Raw genomic sequence first — 22,290 nt, 5'->3', positions numbered from 1 at the left:
TGCTTCCTCCCTGCTAAAACAAGATAGGCACAGCATATTTCATGTTTCTGATATTCGGGCTGATTGCAGGGCAGTACAATATCTCAGAGAGGAAGTCAGGTCTCCTGCTCCCTGCTTTTAAAGTTTGATACAAATATCTGTTGGCTATAGGTACATTCTTCAACTGCAAGGTTTTTTGCCTATTAGTGAATTTCTCTGCTTTTTAATCCAGGAGGTAAGAAACAGGATCCTGTGCAAGTTTGCTGAGAATGGATTGATCATTTGCATGCTTATTGAGTTCAGTGGTATTTACTCCCCTGCTGCTTAGGATAGGTGAAACTGACTACGGGGGGGGGGAGCAGGCAGGAGGGGAGCAAGTTTGATCATTGGCATGTTTATTGAGTTCAGTGGAATTTACTCGCATTCAATCATGCTTAGGATAAGTAAAACTGGCCATGGGAAATGAGGCCTGGAGTGGGCAGGCAGGGAAGGTAGAGGAGAGGGGAAGGAAGAGAAAGGCAGGTCTGATCATTTGCATGCTTATTGAGTTCAGTGGGATTTACTCCTGTGCAATCATGGCTAGGTAATACTGACCATGGGAGAGGAGAAGGGGAGGGGAGAATAGAGGAAAGGAGGAAGGGGGGAGAGCAGAAGGAGGGGGAGGGGCAAAAGGGAGGTGATGGGAGGGAGGAGGGAAGTGTAGGTCAGATCGTTTCCATGCTTATTGAGTTCAGTGGGATTTATTCCCATGCAATCATGCTTAGGTTAACTAAATTGACCATGGAGGAAGGGGACAGGGAGGAGGAGGGGGACAGGGAGGAGAGGTTTGATTATTTGCATGCTTTCTGAATTCAGTGGGATTTACTCCTGTGCAATCATGCTTAGAATAGGTGAAACTGACCTGGGGAGGGGCAGGAGGAGGGCTGGAATGGGAAGGGGAGGGAAAGAGATTGGGTGAGTGGGCACTGGGCATAAGGGAAGCCCCTTTCCTTTCCAAAAGGAAAACATTGTGTGAACAGTATCATTGCTTTTCAGTGTTTCCCCCACCTTTTTATTCTACAGCAGGCACATGTAGCCTCACACCCAAATTTAAACCAAAGTTGTCCCTGGCCAACTCCACACCAGGACTTTATTTCACTTTAGACAGTCATGGCTTCTCCCAAAGAATCCTGGGAAGTGTAGTTAGCGAAGGGTGCTGAGAATTGCTAGGAAATACTCTATTCCCCTCCTAGAGCTACAATCGGAGCAGCTATCTGTTGAACCAGTCTGGCCACTGAAGCTCTGTCAGGGGAATAAAAGTCTCCTATCAGCACCTTTCACAAACTACACTTCCAGGATTCTTTGGGGAAAGCCATGACCGTCTAAAGTGAAATAAAGGTCTGGCATGGGTGTGGCCTCCTGATTAGCCAAGCCAAACAGCTGAGAGTCTGGCTTTTAGAACTCTGACAGTTGGTTCTTACTGAGCATGCCCAGCCTTATCATTGAGTTCAATGCTAATTTCTTAAATTAAAAATCAGCGAGGCATTTTTTAACTTTTATACTGTATAAGATGAAGGGTCAGAGTATGGGGCAAGGTCAGTAATAGGATTACAGGTACTCTGTGAACATGGCTGATTTTTAATTAATTTCAACAGATTATGAGAACTCTGACAGAAAGAAGTCTAGAAGGGGTCTGTTTGAGCTCTCGATTCTCTCTGACTGTTTTGTATATCACCATGAAAATTTAGAGGGTTGTTAAGCAAGTGTTTGAGTTCAGGATTATAAGTTTTGTAAGGTTTTGTTTGGAAATGAGCTTATGGGAAGCATCAGAATAGCATGGGGAGTATTTTCAATTTAACATTGCGGAATGTGAAAAATCAATGCTGACTATAGTATACAGCCACTCTTGTGGCTGTATCATTTTGCTATTCCTGCTCCCTTAGCATCACACTTTAGACCACTTTTCTAAGATCACACTTGGAAGTCAAGCATCTCTTCCCCAATCCAAACCTCAAAATACAAGCTCTTACACAAGAAAAAGCCTCTACTAGCTTATTATCTGTAGTTTAACCTATGAAAATTGAAATGGACTGCCTTCAAGTCAATCCCAACTTATGGCTACCCTATGAATAGGGTTTTCATGGTAAGCGGTATTCAGAGGTTTACCATTGCCTCCACCTGAGGCTAGTCCTCCTCAGCTGGCTAGAGTCTGCTCAGCCTGCCACAGCTGCCCAAGACAGCCCCTTCCAACTGCCAGCTGTGGGCAACTGGGCTCCTTGGGACTACAGCAGGGCCCTGCTTTTTGGTGTTCCGCTCATACAGCAGCGCCAGCAGTGATCAGCCGCCGTGCTCCAGCTGACAGTGATTAGCTGTAGTGTAAGAGCTCCCTGCTCTACAGCTGATCAGTTGTAGCGCGGGGAGCTCACACACTACACCTGATAGCTGTCAGCTGGAGCACGGTGGTTGGTGCTCCCTGCGCTATAGCTATATTGCCTGGATTGCCTGGTGTGTGTTTCTGAGTGTGTATTATATAATACAGTAGGGCCCCAACTTTCCGGCAGTTTTCGCTTTCCAGCGGGGGTCTGGAATGTAACCCGCTGTATGAGTGGGGCCCTACTGTATACAGCTTGCCTACAGCTGCACAGGTGGCAGGGCACATAACCCCTGAGCCACTCACTGTGGGGGTGATATTTAGCTGGCTCTTGACACCCAGGGGACACGAGCAGGGTTTTGAACTCACAGACTCTGGGCTCCTAGCCAAGCTCTCCTCCCCACTGTGCTATACCAGCTGTTAACAAACCTATTCTATTCTACTATTACTCACTTACAATGCTTAATTACTATATAATGTTCACATATGGACAAGTCAGTGGTCATTTGTGTTTTAAAAGGCATGATACAAAAGGCCAAGGCAGAGGAAATCAAACAATTTCAGCTATTCTTTCTGGAAGCTACATAAATTGCAGGAATAAGTGGCAGTGGTAGTGGACATATGCAAGCCAGGCAAAGCAAACTTGCATGCAGGCTGTTAGAAGTAGTAATAAAGTCCATTTTAAACAAAACGGAATGTGTTAGAAACCACTGCTCTAAATACTGAGCAAGCAAGAGTGAAGTCACCCACTAATACACAGGACCATTTGTATGTGGTCTGCAGGCACATGCTGTTGCTGAAGCTAAGCAGGCCTAGGTGTAGTCAGTGGCTAGAAGGAAAACTGCGTGGGTACCCTATGAATGCTGACTTCAGTTCCATGGAGGAAAAGCTGGATATAAATGCAATAGATGAAGGTGTCAAGTATTAGTGTTCTGTATTAGATACTTGATATTTAACTTCAGAACTCAAGTCGTTATAATTTTCAGCAAGCTGTTCCTTTGTGTAAACCGAAATCCTTTGAAATGCTGCTACTGTTATGCCATTTGGGTATCATTATACCACAATGTTATCCTGTATCTCTGGAGACAGCATGCACATACCTTTCAACACAGGGAAGGAACAGACAAAATCTTTCCTGATTTAATCCCAGTTAAAGTTGGTAGCATACTGAGAACACATGGTTTCTATGTATAGGGATACACAGACTAGCCCAGTCTTCCCAGATTTTTTGGACTACAACTTCCATTGGCCCCAGCCAACATGTCTGTGAACCGCAGTCCCATAACCAAAACATCAGTTATTTTTGCTGCAGAACAGACTTAGTTTTATTACTTTTGATGATCACTGTTGAAGACCAGCAGCAGTTCAGGTTATTTATTTTTCAGAACAAATTGTATGCAACTGTTTGAACAGTAACGGAAGTGGCCTGCTTAGACTTTTACACATCAATTAATGGAGTTTCAAACCAATTTAATATACTAGGAACCCCAAGTAAAAACCTGCATGCAAGTTCCCAAAAATAAAAAATTTCATCAGTAGGAATACACCTGAATTATAGGATCAACATTTATTCTTCCAACTTCCAAACTCCCTGGCCTATCCTTAGATCTACACCTTCCTGTCAGCTTTTAGAAGGAAACAGGGTAGTAGTGGAAGGGCAAGGAGCCAGGAAAGCCTTGTTATGCAAGCAGAGTAATCTTGTCTGAATCCTACCCAACATGATGTGAAAATGAAATGGACTGCCTTCAAGTCGATTCCGACTTATGGTGACCCTATGAACAGGGTTTTCGTGGTAAGCAGTATTCAGAGGGGGTTTACCATTGTCTTCCTCTGAGGCTGAAAGGCAGTGACTGGCCCAAGGTCACCCAGTGAGCTTCATGGCTATGTGGAGATTCAAACTCTGGTCTCCCAGGTCATAGTCCAGCAGCTTAACCACTACACCACACTGGCTCTCACCCAACATGATGTATATAATGTCAAATTTGACAGTACAAAGCTCAACTAAATTAAGTGACAGGATGGCATAATAGGACCATTAAATTAGTTACATAACAGTGAAGATATTTGTTTAGATCATGATACATTATCCTACATTTTAATTAAAAAATTAGGGAGCATTTCCATTTAAATATTTATTATAAATCACATTTTACAAGTGCTAGACAAGAAACATATAAAAGCCGTAACATACAAAACCCTGATAATGCACTTACTGTATTATGATACCAATGAATTTACTGAATAGTTTACATTATAAAGAATAAGCAATATTCCTGAATAAGCAATAATTCACAAAGATTCAGAAACTATTTGGAATTCTTCAATTTTGACAGTATAAAAAGAAAGTAGGAAATGTTATTAAAAACCTTCAATGATTTGACAAATAATCTTACCCTACACATTGCAGAGGATTTCATTTGATTTTTAAAGTTATTTCCTGTTAAAGCCTTAAGTAAGAATTCTGTGGACTTTAGCATATAGTGCTATTCTAGAAGAAAAACCATTATTTACATATAACACATATTTAGATAGTTGATTTAAGAAAAAAAATTCTTTAGTTTGCATAAAGGACCAGTTCCTACATACTTGAGTGTAATTACAGTCTTTTGAGTATGCCTACTCAGTGTACTTACATCATGCCATCTTCCAGGTTCAGCATGGCCAATATATATGATTTGTACTCTTAGCTATTGCATTGTACTTAGACTTAATGAGAATGATTGTATTATCAGCTTAATCTTTAATTTTAGTAATTTTCTTTTACTTTCTACCAACTCAGACGTCCTGCAGACATTTCTTCCTTCAGCTTTTGAGATAGAGGTTCACATGTACAACTGACATTTGCAGATGGCACAAAACAAAATGAAATCATAACGCTCAAGTTCAAGACAGATTTGGATGTTGAAGAAGCAGGATTTGCAAGCTTCCGTTTTAAATTTTTGCACAAGGACAGAATCTGAAGTGCAAGGTTCTTCCATTTCTCCAAGCCCTGCTTATCACTTTAATATATTTGAACAGATTCCTCCGAATGCAAGAATCAAATGTGGGACTCAGTACCAACCCAAGAGTCCACGTCCCCAAGTTGGATACTTCCATCAGAAGTAGAAACACAAGCCCTGCATGCTTCAGCAAACAATTTCTGGAGCCATTGAGTAATTCAAGTGTAACTACCAAAGATGTTGCAAGTCCATGTAGAACCTGAGACTTTAGAGCAAGAAGTTAAACTGGAACTTCTCGCCTATGCTACTTATATCAAGAACTTTTGGGTCATATTAATTTCATTGCGAGTTAAGTGCTTAGATCTTTCCCACTGAAAAATCAGGACATATGTAACTTCAGCAAGATGACTGAATTTTGTAAAATCACACCACCTACAACTTGTGAAGTTATGCTACTTTTGAAGTTTATTGCAAATTTTGACTAAAACTGAAGTGCATGTGTACCATCTTTCTTCTAATTTCTATGAAGTTACCAAACACACTGGAGGGACTGCCTGGCTTATAACATTGAAACATTATATGTAGGAAAGAATTAGACATAGCCAGGGAAGCATTAAAAGGGGCTTATAGAAGTATTTGATATGTGACATGTCATTTGAGATGCATTCCGTTTTTTTATTTTGTAAAGGCATTTTTTTGTTTTCCTTCTATCAATTGAGAGTGCTATGCAGACCTAATATACATTCCAACCATCCATAAGGTGCTTATGTCTACTTCACATTTCCATCTGCATATCAGCAAAGTTATAGAAGCTGTCTACTTCTCTGGAAGCAGATGCCTTGTCCTCTGATACAAAAACCTGTATTTTAAAATGAAAAGGAAAGCATTAAAAAAAATTCTCATGCATCATTCGAACTGTTTTATACAAAAATTCTATTAAAAAAGCCTGGATCATATTGTTAAGCCACTCATACTATTGAGTCAGTTTAAATTAAATATCAACCTAAATCCTGGATAAGATCACTAATGCTGAAGGGAAGACAATTCTCAACCTAGTTCTTGCTACCCTATATTATTTAATCATTATTTTAAGATTTGGTCATTACAGCAGTAAGATTAGATAATCTTATATAGAAATCCAGATAATTACAAATTGAACAAATTCAGTTATTAAATGGTTAATTTATTCTAATGAAATGTTTAAAATAACCTGACAAGGTGAGATTATCTATTTAGATGCAGGAAAAGCTTCTGACTGCATTGAATACTTAATTAGATCATGTTCTTAATTTGGTGAGGCAAGAGTTTAGCTCATCCATCAGCAAAAGTTAACAGCTGTTTATCTAATCAATTTGTATTGCACTGGACATAGGTGGCTAACACCTGTAACCCTCCAAATGTTGCTGGACTGAAAGCCCCAGCAGGCCCAGCCAACAAGACCAATTCTCAGGGATGATGGGAACTATAGTTCAACACCTGGAGGGCCCAGGCTATTTAACAAAATTTATATACCGCTCAACTGCAAAAAATTCCTAAGTGGTTCACACAAAAATTAAAATGATCAATAAAAACAGCTAAAACAAGTAATTAAAAACATTTTAAAAAATGATTAAGAACAGTAGAATAAAAGAAATTAAAATATACACACATTTATGTGTTTGGATAGGTTTGCCTAAACAATTTTTTTCAAATAGGTGCCAAAAAGAGTACAGCGAAGGGACCTGCCTGATGTCAATAGGTAGGGAGTTCCAAAGTGTAGGTACTGCCACGCTAAAAGAACAATTTCTTACAAGTGCACAAGTATTATGTGGCACCTGTAATAGTTCCAGTTGCGTAGGTCAAAGTGGTCAAGTAGGCACATACAGGATAAGGCGGTCCCAAAAGGCTAGCCACTTTTCACAGAATGCTGTAAAACATGGTTGCTCCTTTCTTCTTTTAAGCCATTGGCTGCTGTTACCAGATATAATGAAATAATCTCTGTGGTTTAAAGACTGGATCTATGATATAAAATGTATTTCTGCACAAACAGTGCACCGATTTTTTATCTGCAAATATGTCTCCCTGAATTTTTAACAGTTCTAAACTCAATTTGGTATCAGGACATAAAGTGAACCGGAGTCAAAAAGGATGGCCCTTAATATGAAAGATGAACTTAAGAACCTTTTAGCTCTCTTAAGTAGCATTTCATGGAAGGACTCAACCAAATGGATAGGTTAAGTGTCTGGTGACAAACTAGCTGTACTGTCACCCACAAAATACAATCATGTCAAGTTGCACAGTCAGTAAAAATGCATATTGAATTTTGGCCCTCTTTTTATACGTTCTAGATACAAACAGCCAATACTACTATATTTAACATTGCCTAAAATTTGACTCATTAATTTGCCCCTGTAAGTTCTTTCATTCTTAAGCAACGGCAGACAATAGCCCCTATCAGATGAGATGCCACACTAAACTATGGGTTAGCAAGATATGAGTAAGCCTAGCCTCCTGTGCTTCATCCACTCCCCTATGATATGGAGTTTGAAGGTCTCCTTCCATTTTTGCTTAACAGCAGATTGTGTTGTCCAAACTACAAACTGAAGTATCTGAAGTGACAAACTTGTTAATGCTAACTATGGTTCGTTTCAAACCATGGCCTGAGTTTGGCTTGTTACAAACATGCCATAGTTAACGTTGACCAGTTTGTCACCTCTGATACTCCAAGTTGTGGTTAAGCAAAAATATTGGGCCAGTCACCATGCCTCTAACCTTCCTCAGAGGGCTGAAATATATGCTGCCTTGAGCCCTTGGATGGAGATGATAAAGTGTTAATAAGTAGTATTAATTTTTAAAGTTAGTATTGAATTAAAAAATAAAACCTGGTTTCAGAATCAAGTATTCTTGTGAACTATTTCAGTGCAGCAAGTAACACATTAAAGCAATTTGCAAATAATAGTAACAGTTCCAGAAAACCCTTAAGATGAGCCTGTACCACTACTCACCTTAGCTCCACTGAAGACAGTAACAACAATATCTTGGCATGTTGCTACAGAACCATCACCACTGAACTCTAGAGCAACAACAGGACCTAACAAAAAGATAGCATTTTTAACATTAGGAATCTTCTGAAATTTAGGCAGCTGAAAACATGACTGTTTCACAATAAAAGCAAAAGGGCTATGAGTGGGGGGGAAAAGAGCTACATCTCAGAAATAAAATCTATTATTTTGCCCTTTACCCTGAGGTCCCAGAGTACAGGAATACCCGCATTAACATACGCACTGGGTCCAGAGCGAGTACGCAAACCAAAAATGTACTTAAAGTGAAGCACTACCTTTTTTCACTTATCAATGCATATACTGCACTGCAATCGTCATATACGGGCATAACTGATGTAAATAACGCATTTATAACTAAAATAAACACAGTAGGCCTTATTTTAAGAAAAGGTTTGTAGTTGGAAACTGATCGGGCGGTGGCGTCATGCCGTTAAGTGTCTGTTCTTGCGAAGTGAGCATACATAAATGGGAATGGTGCTACTGTAAATATGTCCATACTTGCGAGTGTTGGTAAAGTGAAGGTCCATATAGTGGGGTATTCCTGTATGTTGCAACAGTTTTAAATATATCCTTAGAAACAGTTTAACAACTTAAAATCACAAACATCACAAAAATAGAGTGGATCCTAAAAATATAAAAGGCTGAAGTAAATAGGTACGTTTTCAGCATTTACCAAAAATGGAAGAGTGAAGTTGCTAGATTTTCCCTCTGTGGAGAGGGATTTCCACAACTTAGGGGCTGCCATACAGAATGCCCTCTCAAGTGGCTTCTGAGGACAGTAGAACTACAAAAAAGGCTCTCTGCTGATCAACACTGGAGAGGGTCTACAGGGAATGATATGCAGAGCCTAAGTCATTTAGGGCTTTAAACACGAATGTGAGCACCTCAAATTGGGTCTGGAAATGAACTGGCAACCAATGCAGCTGTATGAGAGTTCTAAATGGAACCCCAGCCAGTAATCCGGCTGCTACATTTTGATCCAGTTGAAGTCTGAGTCATTTTAAAGGGCAGCACTACACAGAGTGCTATGCAATAATCCAGTCCGGAAGTTACAAGAGCATGGAGTACAATGGCAAAGTCATTAAAGGGGCTGCAGCTGGCAAGCCAGTTGGAGCTGGACAAAGGCATTCCTAGTCACTGAGGGCACCTGAGTCTCCAGTGACAGTGCTGAATCCAGAAGAACCCCCAAGCTACAGACCTGCTCCATCCAAGGGAGAGCAACCTCATCCAGAAAAAGCTGTCTGACCATCTCCTGGACATAGAAATTCAGAACACCTTTGTCTTTTCAGGATTCAGCCTCAATTTACTGGCCAACATTCAGCCCATCACTGCCTCAAAGCACCAGTGAAACACCCTTCCCGACTGTGATGAAACAGAGAGAGACCCGAGTATCACGAGCATATTAATGACACTTCACTCCAAATCTTCTGATGAAAACTCCCAGCTGCTTCATATACATATTAAATAGCATGAGGGACAAAACTGGAACCCTGCAGAATACCCCATGACAACTCCCATGGTGCCAAACAGTAGCCTCCCGTAACTACTTTCTGGAAGCATCTCTGGAGGTAGGAATGGAACCACCGAAGTACAGTGCCTCCAACCCCCACCTCCAGTGAGACACTCCAGGAGGACACCATGGTCAGCAGTCTTGAAAGCCACCAAGAGGTCAAGAACAAGCAAAGTTGCACTCCTCCTATCTCTGTCTCAACAAATATAATCAAGCAGAGTGATCAAGGCAGTTTCAATGCCATGGCCAGGCCCGAAGCCAGACTGGAACGGATCCAAGTAATCAGTTTCCTACAAGCATGCCTGAAAGCTGGACCACCATCACCTTCTCAAGCTCCTTGGACAACAAGGGAATATTTGACATGGGTGATAGTTTAACACTTCTGAGTCCAGGGAAGTCTTTTTAAGGGACACACCGCTGCCTGCTTCACAGCACCGAAGCATTAATCACTCCCTGGACCCACCCACATAAGCCCCCAAGAGCTACCTCTAAAAAGCCAAGATGGGCAAGGGTCAAGGGGGCAGGTTGTTGGCCGCAATTCTTCAAGCAGCTTGTCCACATCCTCAGGCCACAAGGGTCCTCCAACACCAACAAAACACCAGCTTGATTAGGGTGGACAGTACACTAATAAAATCCCCCTTCTATCATCTCTGGCCCAATACCATAAACAAGCCCTTAAACCCAGACAACAGTGCAGGATCTGTGACTTGGGGAGGGAGACTGAATTCTTATGGATGATTACAACTCCCCCTCCCCATTCCTCTGACCTGTAATGGTGCTGCACTGCATACCCAGGCAGAGAGGGCACAGGGCCATCAAGCTCATCCACCCAGGTCTCAGTTATACATGCCCAGTCAGCCCTCTCATTCATGATCAAATCATGGATGATCAATGTTTATTCTGGACAGGTCTGGCATTTAACACCACTACCAGGCCAGGGAGTCAGCTGACCAGCATCCTGAGATTCTGAAAAGTAGCAGGTGAAGCAGAGGGGGCAAGGGCGTTGATCTAACTATCCCTCTTCCTACCCCCATATACTTTTGCCCACCACTATAACTCCCCCTATCTACTATCATAGGGATGGCAGTAACCTTCCATATCTAGTGTTACACCACAAAAAATGTCAGGTACTTTAGATCAGAAAAATACTGGGCTACTGGTCAGCTGCTTGGATACAACAGCATCTCCAAGATACTAAATATTGCTCTGCTGAAGTTGGAACAGAACAGTTTTTATTCAGTGCAAAGTTTTTGTTCAGTGCAAAGTAAGACTCATATTTTCAAGCAAAAAAGTATCTCACAATTAGTTTTGTTGCAGCATTACTACTCATCAAGCACAAAGATAGCTGTACAGTTAACAGTTTGCAGGTGCTAATTACTATTATATCTGCCAATAATACACAGGCAGAAATAAGTTAGTTTCTTTGTTCCCAAATACAGGCTTTTTAAGGAAGTGTTTAAAACCAAGCTTCTGCTCAATAGGAGAAGATATCAACATGCCCATGTCTTACTTGTGGCTGTTTCTAGAAGGGTTCTACTAGAAAAGATTGGACACCATTCTTTTTTTGTACTGGTGATTTTAAAAACCTTAGTTATCTACAAGCTTTAACAAAAATACCAGGAATTGCAGCCTGTTCTAACATTGCCCCTTTAATAGTCCAGTAGCCAATCCACTTTTTTCTCCACACGCAAGAGCTGTGCTTCCTGGGGGTCAATAAGCTTTCTTTACAAACTTACACACATCCCTAACCAGCGGCACAGGATGGGACAAACAGCTGAATCAACAAGCTCGGCATCTCTCCTCCCAATGGGGAGAAAAAAGGACTATCCCACAAGCACAATATTCTCAGCAATCCAGATCACATTATACATAAAAAGTGTGAAATAACCTTTACTGTGAGAACTGTGGGAGAGAAAGCATTTTAAATCCTTGAATAACTTGAGATAGGCAAGTGTACTTTGGTGGAGGGTCAAAGAGATATTAGGTGGCTATTAAGATGCAAGAAGGTCACATAAAGGTAATTTGATACCACAAAGGAACAAATCCCTGCCCCAAGGGGCTTACAATCTAGAAATGGATTTGGAGAACGCCAATCATCCTTAGCTGTTACTGAATCTATCTTGCCACTCAATATGCTAGGCCTCCTGTTTTGTGCAAGCAATCATTTGTGTTACAGAACATTATTGCTATGCTAATCATTTATTTTATTTAAAAATATTTCTATGACACTCTTCATCTAAATTATATCAAAGTAGTTCACAATAAATAAACATAGTACAAAAATCCACATGCAATATTAAAAATACAATAAAATTCAACCACTGTGGCTGATAATACATTACAAAAAGCTAGCAATTAAGAGCCAGCAAACATCTGGATAAACAGTTTAATTTTAAGCAGGTGCCATATGTATATATATATATACACACACACACACACTCATGTAAGAGAAGGCATTCTATAGGCAAGGTACCATCATGAAAAAGCCCCCTCCCCCCCAGGTTTCTGCATAATATGCGTCTGCAAGCACTGGTAAGAGAGACTCCTCCAAAGAGTTTAACATATAGGTTGAGCTATATGTGATCATACATTCCTTCAGATATGTAAGCCCCAAGTTGAACGGAACTTTATGCCAACAAAAGCACCTTAAGTGTGACTCTGTAATAGAATTTTGATTGTAGCAAATAGTTTATTTACTCTTATATAGATATACCACAAAGAAAAACTTATTTTTCTCCATTTCTATCTTATTTCCCAGGAGTACTCCCAGACCCCCTCTGAAGGATGGGATCACAGAAACAGAATATTTAAAGCTTCAAAACATTAGTTCTTCTGTGTTATCTTTGAGTAGTTACTGCCAACTTTTCCTGTTTACCTATAGATATTTTGGTTTTAAAGTTTAAACACTATGGATTGTATCCAACTAAGTTATACTCAGAGTAGACCTACTAAAATTAATTGACCTAAATTAGTCATGTCTATTAATTTCAATGGATATGTGTCAAGTATGACCAACACTCTAAACAATTCTAAGGGTTGTACCCAACACTCTATGCATGCAAGCAGAAGAGACTTCTGCTTGCTCACTGGGACTTCACCCTCGTCTCCTCCACCTATGGAGGTGACCTATGTGCCCTCAAAATCTGCTCTAATGAGTTGAGGGACTCTCCAGAGCAGAATATGGGATTACACAGAGGGCTGCAGGGGACAGAAGATGAATTATTATTATTATTTATTGAATTTATTAGTCACCCATCTGGCTGGTTATCCAGCCACTCTGGGCAACGTACAAAATAAAACATCCAAATACATTAAAATATTTCAAATCTCAAACCAGAATAAAACCTAACCACTTGCACCTAATGGTGCAAGTGGCAGCCTTATCACTCAACAATGGATTCTGCCATAAGGTCTTAGTGCGAAGAAGAAAAACACCTTGGTGTTTAACTAAATTTTATTTTAACCAACTTGATATGTTATTGCATTTTAGGTAGACAGGAACATCTGGAGTTTACACCAATAGCTTATGAAATATTTTACACTACTAGAGAATTGCACTTGAAGTGTCTGATCCAAATTTCAAACTTGCTGAGGTTCTGCCTTATCAAATCAATGGGCCTAAGATGGATTTGAAGAAAGTTTGTGCCCAGTGCAACTTCAATTCAGTCATTCCATTAAGTAAATTTGAAGGAACAGAAGGCATCCATGTGGATGTTTGTTTTTTGGAGTAGTCATACCTTTTTCAAGTAAAGGGATAAATTCAGAAGCTCTTTGTTGGAACACTCGTTGCGCATCATCAACTTTCATGGAAACTTCTTTAGTCTGCACCAGCCAGAAGCCTTTGCCAGCCATCTATTTCAACAGGAATTAAGAGTTGCATATAAAGTAATATTATATTAATAATATAACATAATGTCATAATAATAATATTGTAGATATTTAATATACAATTTTGCTTGTGTAAAGGCCAATGCCCAAGATGTGCAAAAATTAATCCTGTTTACAACATTAAGCTACTTGTTCAGTCTTTGTTTCTTTATGCTTCTTCCCCATTTCTCTGAACCTCAGGTTATCCACAGCTGCCATGTCCCAAGATAAGCTGCAGTTGCAAGTGGACAAATGTGAAACAAGGAAAATGTGAAGCAACCCCATCCAACAGATTACATGGGGATGTATGCAAATGATGCCCCCCGGGCTGATGGAAAACTCTTTGATTCCATAAGCGAAACAGGGACAAGGCAATTTTCACTAATTTTCCCTCCCCTGTGTAATGGATCAAAAAATATTCCGTCAGCGGGCAGACAACAGTTGGATATAACCTATGGTCTTATCTGACTGTCCTTGCAGTTGCTGATCTTGCCCCAATAGCTAGATGAAAAGTACTACGTATGCTACAGGATAAAGGTACAATAGTAGGCTTCTTAGACACCTCTCCACAAATCCCACATCCACACTAAATTTCTTATCTGTAGAGCATATGCTACTAGAAAACACAGCTAATAGGTCCTATGGGTCACTATGGAGCTTGGCTATACCAAGTCTCCCAGTAATCTCTTAGAAACTAAACAGAGCTGTAGTACTTCAACCTCTAGAAAGGTTCCATAGTTTTAAGACATCCACCTCAAGATGCAAGAGACAAGATGTGTATCTTACCTCATCAATTAACTTTCTAGCATTAGCAGTTGTATAATCTCCAGCAAAGAATACTGCCAGGCAAGATTCTTCACTGTGCTTTTGACGTCTACCTTGTGTTATTGGAATTATGCTCCTGTTGGCATCAGTTGAAATCCTGACAGCTTTCAGTTCTTCAGCAGTTGGCAGTGGTACATAGTCCTGAACTAAAGCATCCACAGGTAGAAGACTCCAGTTGTTCTCTCCTGATATTGGTGTGAAATCATGGATATTGCTCCATGTATTGTTAAATATGCTCAGCCCAGCATCTTTCAGCTGCAGAGCCAGCTCTGGATAGTAGTACTGAAAACACCCAAACTTCATACCTGAAGAGGATTCAATAATGGGTTGGGTGGCACAGCACAGAAAGACATCCATCTTTCTGCAATCCCGGGTACGAAACTGTTGGCAAGCCACTACACATTTACAATCTTTGCAATCACGGAAAAACACACTGCCTTTTACAGGTCCTAAAAAGATTCGACAGTTTGTACAGTCATCAATAGTGATTGTAGCAGAGTGATCAAAGATGTAGATACTGCAGTTTTCGCAGTCCTGAATGACAAACTGTTGCCCTGCAACTTTCCCAGGTAAACGTCCAACAGTTTCATCTTTGAGTCCAGAAAACATGTAATCTTTAGGATCAATCTGAAAGAAAAACACAATCATTTAGCAACACAGTATACTTAATAAGCTATCAGAGAAAGTTATGATATTGTGGTAAAAATTTACTTTTTTGTGAAGATACAGAAAGTATTTTTAAATCAATCTTTCAAGTGTTCAGATTCTATTATGTATTAATGTTCAATAGGACATTCCACATGAACCTTCCTTTTTACTTTTGTATACCTTTTAGAGTAGGCTTTAGAGAGACAGTGTGGTGTTTTGGTTAAGGTGTTAGACTACAACCTGGGAGACCAGGGTTTGAATCCACACACAGCTATGAAGCTCACTGGGTGACCTTGGGCCAGTCACTGCCTCTCAGCCTCAGAGGAAGGCAATGGTAAACCCACTCTGAATACCGCTTACCATGAAAACCCTATTCATAGGGTCAGCATAAGTTGGAATCGACTTGAAGGCAGTCCATTTCCATTTTTAGTTAACCAAATCTTTGGATTACACAAATACTTATATAAGTATATGCAATTATCCTGTTCTCCAAGGGTAAGAGAACCAAGGATTTGTTTATTGAACTGATTCTTGCCACCAATGAATATCTACTCATTAAGCCCAATATTAATTTGTGCCAAGAAATAAAATTAAATACACATACAGGCCTTTAGTGGTGCCTATTCACTGATGAACAAGAACTTTTTGGAAAACATTAATGGAATTGTACTTCTGTACTTAATGTTTAGGTTTACAATTAAGCATATGCACCAGGGGAGGGGCTGTAAGTAATAACAGAGTACATTCTTTGCTTGCAAAAGGTCACAGGTTCAATCCCTACCACCTCTAGGTAGGGCTGGATAAAAGATTCCAGAAATAAGAAACCTTACACAGCCACTGCCAATCAGTGCCAATAATATTGAGCTATAGGAATTTATAGTTTGACAATACAAGGCACTATTCTATGTTCCAGACTAACTTTAATAAGGGCAGAGGAAGAATTATTGTTCTTTACAGGGTATAATTCTATTTAGGTAATTTTAAGACAGATAGCAAAGCCAAGTTATAACACATACACAATGTCCACATATAATTGATGTGATGCAGAATGTAATGATTTAATGAAATTAGTCAGCAAGTCTTATACCAACTAAAGACAGGATACAGTGATAGATTATTTAGAATACATATATCCTGGTTTATTCTCCTGAGAGAGTCTCAAAATCAGCTTTCAAAGATTCTCAAAATGAAATCATACTCAAATCTAGGACAGGAACAGAAGTTACATAGTGTTCCTATGGATCCATGACTATCCAAACAGTATTTCCTGCCATCTTCCTTGTTATTCCCTAGTATCATACCCAGGAAGCAGCTCCTACCAATTTTTTCCAAAACAAGTGGATGGGTCTGAACATTCCTTGGGTCCCTGTGCATCATTTCATATGTAGCAGATAAAGCACTGTTTATAATAAAAATAATAAATAATAAAATTTAATTTATGTGTCGCCTATCTGGCCGATGGCCACTCTAGGCGACGTACATGTAAACAGTTAAAACACAATGTGATAAAATACATTAATACAATATATAAACAATACAACAGCAACAACAATATTAGTGCAGGGTAAGAGGCATTTCAGTCATAAAAGTTAACCCTCCCCGGAAATCCCAAAGGCCTGTTGAAAGAGCCAGGTCTTTAAGGCTTTACGAAATACATTTTTTATAAAATAAAAAGCCAAGTAGTTATCCTAATCCCAAAGCATGAGTGGAATTGTTCTGTTAAATTTAGCAGAATGATGTCAATGACAAGAAACCCAGTTTTAGATGAAACAGAAAAGTGTGGGTTCAGTGCTAAATATTAACAGCTTCTTTGTTTCCCTTTTGCCTTTGTTCTCTATTAGATTTGGCAATTTTAAGAACACTGTTAAAGCATTGTTGCAATCTAGTTTAGCTTCCTCAAATATAATTGTTTTCAATTCCTTCAAGGAACAAAAAGTAAAACCCACTTTCAGATAACAAAACCAAAGCTAACATTTGTATATTGCCACCTTTCTACATAGAAAATGAGTTGGCAACTTGAACTATCCAGTCTTATTGACTATCGTACCAAAAGCATTAGTTCATTCTTGCACACAGCAGTAGACTGTGACTCAGTGTTATGATCTCTCATACTCTTCCCCCCACCCTTTCTCTTTGTGTGGCCATGGGGTGAGTTCGCAAGTTTATGCTCCAGTTTTAGATTAACCACACTTTGTCATGACATCCAAACTAAAGTTGGCTTGTTTCAGCAAACCATAGTTAACCTTAACTATGGTTTGCTTAAACAAGCCAACTTTAGTCTATGAATGCAACTTGTTTCAGCAAACCATTGTTATACGAAACCTATTAACATAACCATCATCCAAGTCTACGCTCCAACTGCAAACGCAGAAGAGCAATTGGAGAAATTTTATTCAGAACTACAGGAAGAAATTGATCACACACCAAAACAAGATGTGATGATAATCATGGGGGACTAGAATGCAAAAATAGGGAACAGAGAAGAACTAGGAATTGTGGGGAAATTAGGCTTAGGAGACAGAAATGAAGCAGGAAAAAGACTTATTGAATTCTGTGAAACCAATAATTTGTTTATTGCAAACACATTTTTTGAGCAACCAAAAAGATGACTGTACACATGGACATCACCAAATGGTCAACAGGAATCAAATTGATTATATAATTGGCAACAGAAGATGGAGAAGTTCCATACTTTCTGCAAAAACAAGACCAGGAGCAGACTGCGGTACAGATCATGAACTGGTCATATCGAAAATCAGAGTAAAGCTAAAGGAGAACAACAAAACAATCATAATGCCAAAATACAATTTAAATAACATCCCAGAAGAATATAAAGATCAAATAAGGAACAGGTTTGAGGCTTTAAACTTAGTTGATACAGAACCAGAAGAACTATGGACTGAAGTCAGGGACATTATCAGGGAAGAATGCAAAAAGACAATACCTCTTGTTAAAAAGAGAGAAAGACCTCAATGGATGACTGAAGAAACTCTTAAAATGGTTAAAGAGAGAAGGAAAGCAAAAGCAAAAGGAGATAGAAACACAGTCAGAACCCTAAATGCAACTATACAACAACTAGTATGTAGGGACAAAGAAAACTATTACAATAGTTGCTGTATAGATATAGAAAAGGACAACAAAAAGGGAAGAACAAGAGCCCTATTCCAAAAGATTAGAGAAATGAAAGGGAAATTTAAACCACGAGTAGGGATGTTGAATAATCTACAGGGAAACACACTGACTGACCGAGATGAAATAAAAGGAAGATGGAAGCAATACACTGAAGAACTTTATAAAAGAGATGCAAGGATGACAGATTCATTCATGGAGGAACCATATGATGAAGAACCAGATATTTTAGCATGTGAGGTGAAAGCTGCTCTTAAAATTCTTGGAAGAAACAAATCACCAGGAACAGATGGCGTATCAAAAGCTACTGAGACTGAACCTGTCCAAATTTTGACAAAAAATTCTCAAGAAATATGGAAAACTAAACAATGGCCCACAGACTGGAAGCATTCAATATACATCCCAACTCCAAAGAAAGGGGATCCCAGGGAATGCAGTAATTATCGAACTATTGCCAATATCCCATGCAAGTAAAGTAAAGCTCAAGATTCTACAACAAAGGCTCTTACCATATACGGAGCAAGAAATGCCAGATGTCCAAGCTGGATTTAGAAAGGGAAGAAGCACCAGAGATCATATCGCAGACATACACTGGATAATGGAACGGAACAAGGAATTTCAGAAGAAAATCACCCTGTGCTTTATAGACTACAGCAAAGCCTTTGACTGTGTAGATCATGAAAAACTATGGAATGCTTTAAAGGAAATGGGGGTGCCACAGCATCTGATTGTCCTGATGCACAACCTATACTCTGGACAAGAGGCTACTGTAAGGACAAAATATGGAGAAACCGATTGGTTCCCATCGGAAAGGGAGTGTGACGGGTGTATTTTATCACCCTATTTGTTTAATCTGTATGCAGAACATATCATAAGGAAAGCGGGATTGGACCAAGATGAAGGATGTGTGAAAATTGGAGGGAGAAACATCAATAATTTAAGATATGCAGACAATACCATACTCTTAGCAGAAACCAGTAATGATTTGAAACGAATGCTGATGAAAGTTAAAGAGGAAAGCACAAAAGCAGGACTACAGCTGAATGTCAAAAAGACTAAAGTAATGACAACAGAAGATTTATGTAACTTTAAAGTTGACAATGAGGACATTGAACTTGTCAAGGATTATCAATACCTCGGCACAGTCATGAACCAAAATGGAGACAATAGTCAAGAAATCAGAAGGCTAGGACTGGGGAGGGCAGCTGTGAGAGAACTAGAAAAGGTCCTCAAATGCAAAGATGTATCACTGAACACCAAACTCAGGATCATTCAGACCATGATATTCCCAATCTCTATGTATGGATGTGAAAGTTGGACAGTAAAAAGAGCAGATAAGAGAAAAATCAACTCATTTGAAATGTGGTCCTGGAGGAGAGCTTTGCACATAACCATGGACTGCAAAAAAGACAAATAATTGGGTGTTAGAACAAATTAAACCAGAACTGTCACTAGAAGCTAAAATGATGAAACTGAGGTCATACTTTGGACACATCATGAGAAGACATGATTCACTAGAAAAGACAATAATGCTGGGAAAAACAGCAGGGAGTAGAAAAAGAGGAAGGCCAAACAAGAGATAGATTGATTCCATAAAGTAAGCCACAGACCTGAACTTACAAGATCTGAACCGGATGGTTCGTGACAGATGCTCTCGGAGGTTGCTGATTCATAGGGTCGCCATAAGTCATAATTGACTTGAAGGCACATAACAACAACAAACAGTATCTCAGAGAGGTGGTCAGGTCTCCTGGTCCCCTGGTGCATTCACTATAGCTGCCCAATTTCCCTGCTTTTTAAAGTTTGATAGAATTTTTTTTGGCTATAGGTATGTTCTTAAATGGCCATTTTTTTTGCCTATTAGTGAATGGTGTCACAGGCTAGATGAGGTTGAAAGTATGCACAGTGTGGTGGGGACAGTGTTTTATAAAAGGCTTTAGTGGAGTTGACTTTACGTTTATTTTATTATTTTATTTATATCCCACCCTTCCTCCCAGCAGGAGCCCAAGATCAAGATCATCTGCCATTCCAGACATGCAGGCTTGAGAAATAAAGGCAGCATGTTTGTGTATCTAAATTTCCCCTTTTTTTTCAATCCTATTCTTTTTTACTTTCAAGATATTGCTGTTTGCATCCATCTATGTGTTATACTTTGTCTTTGACAGGCGAAGCTTTATCAACAGGGAATTACAGTTCATCATTGGTCAGAGTTGCACTGTACTCTTGTTCTGCAATGAGTGAATTGCCAAGATTAAGCAGGCTTTGCCTCAAAAAGGGTAAAGTAGGTATGGGGAACCCCTAGCCCAAGGGTTGTCAAACTTTATTAAGCAGAGAGCACATTCAAATTTTTAGACAGTGCTGGGGCCACCAGTTACAAAATGGCTGCTATGGGGGTATGTGGCATAAGACAAAGTTAGAGTAATCACTGTGAAGCTTTTCCCATAATTGTATTTCCATACTAGAAAAGAATTGATCTGATGAACTTCTGCCTGGCATATAGCTGTTAAAGACACAAGAATACTGTTTTCCCTCAGTGTCAACCCTAAACCAAAGCACTGGCTGCCATCTTGTACTCTCTCACCTGGGAGTAAGCCCCATGAAACACAAAGGGATTTATTTCTAAGTAATATATATTGTACTGTAAGTTAGCAATGTAGTGGATTCTTAATGAGATCCTGGTCTTTAGCTCCCACAAAGCAGGAGACATGCTTAAGACTCTTTGCAAAGTTTTCACATTTGCCTTTTGGGGGAAGGGGGTTCTTTAATATTCACCCACACTTACCGTCTAGTAGTATTTGCAGAAAATAATTTCTAGGCAACACCTGATCTTAGGTGAACGCAGCACAGGAAAAATGCATCCTGGTTGCTAAAATTTAAAAAAAGGCAAACTATTGAGACAGAAGGAGAAAAAGTACAAGAAAAGGGAGGGTAAAACAGCAACTTTGTAGGACCCCAGGGATGTCTATTGCTTGGTGTTCAAGCAACTCACTTATCAATAACAGGTCTGACAAAGAGACCTATTACAATAGAAATATATAGAAGGTATATAGAAATAGAATAGGACAACAAAAAGGGAAGAACAGCTCTATTCCAAAAGATGAGAGAAATGAAAGGGAAATTTAAACCAAGAGTGGGGATGTTGAATAATCTACAGGGAAACACACTGACTGACCGAGATGATATAAAAGGAAGATGGAAGCAATACACTGAAGAACTTTATAAAAGAGATGCAAGGATGACAGATTCATTCATGGAGGAACCATATGATGAAGAACCAGAAATTTTAGAATGTGAGGTGAAAGCTGCTCTTAAAATACTGGGAAGAAACAAATCACCAGGAACAGATGGCATATCAAAAGCTACTGAGACTGAATCTGTACAAATTTTGACAAACATTTGTCAAGAAATATGGAAAACTAAACAATGGCCCACAGACTGGAAGCATTCAATATACATCCCAACTCCAAAGAAAGGGGATCCCAGGGAATGCAGTAATTATCGAACTATTGCCTTAATATCCCTTGCAAGTAAAGTAAAGCTCAAGATACTACAACAAAGGCTCTTACCATATACGGAGCAAGAAATGCCAGATGTCCAAGCTGGATTTAGAAAGGGAAGAAGCACCAGAGATCATATCGCAAACATACGCTGGATAATGGAACGGAGCAAGGAATTTCAGAAGAAAATCACCCTGTGCTTTATAGATTACAGCAAAGCCTTTGACTGTGTAGATCATGGAAAACTATGGAATGCTTTAAAAGCAATGGGGGTGCTACAGCATCTGATTGTCCTTATGCACAACCTAAACTCTGGACAAGAGGCTACGATAAGGACAGAATATGGAGAAATCGGAAACGGTGTGAGACAGGGGTGTATTTTATCAACCTGTTTGTGTAATCTATATGCAGAACATATCATACGGAAAGCAGGACTGGATCAAGATGAAGGAGGTGTGAAAATTGGAGGGAGAAATATCAACAATTTAAGATATGCAGACGATAC

The 22,290-nt window shown here is 39.5% G+C and overlaps 1 protein-coding gene across 3 annotated transcripts in view; it reads right to left on the bottom strand.

The window, feature by feature from the left end:
- Positions 1–4,446: 4,446 nt before the first annotated feature.
- RP2 (RP2 activator of ARL3 GTPase) overlaps positions 4,447–22,290 on the bottom strand; it is a 36,712-nt gene continuing 18,868 nt past the window's right edge. For all 3 annotated transcript variants that reach the window (XM_061626982.1, XM_061626981.1, XM_061626980.1), the window contains exons 2-5: positions 14,473–15,138; positions 13,557–13,671; positions 8,253–8,338; positions 4,447–6,127 (exon numbers count right to left, since the gene is read on the bottom strand). In XM_061626982.1, the coding sequence (XP_061482966.1) occupies positions 6,044–6,127; positions 8,253–8,338; positions 13,557–13,671; positions 14,473–15,120 (933 nt within the window). In that variant the 5' untranslated portion in view covers positions 15,121–15,138 and the 3' untranslated portion in view covers positions 4,447–6,043. The remainder of the gene's footprint in view (positions 6,128–8,252; positions 8,339–13,556; positions 13,672–14,472; positions 15,139–22,290) is intronic.

This window comes from Rhineura floridana, chromosome 5 (assembly GCF_030035675.1).
Source record: "Rhineura floridana isolate rRhiFlo1 chromosome 5, rRhiFlo1.hap2, whole genome shotgun sequence".
Lineage (NCBI taxonomy): Eukaryota > Metazoa > Chordata > Lepidosauria > Squamata > Rhineuridae > Rhineura > Rhineura floridana.
This window is presented reverse-complemented; position numbering and strand designations above follow the sequence as displayed.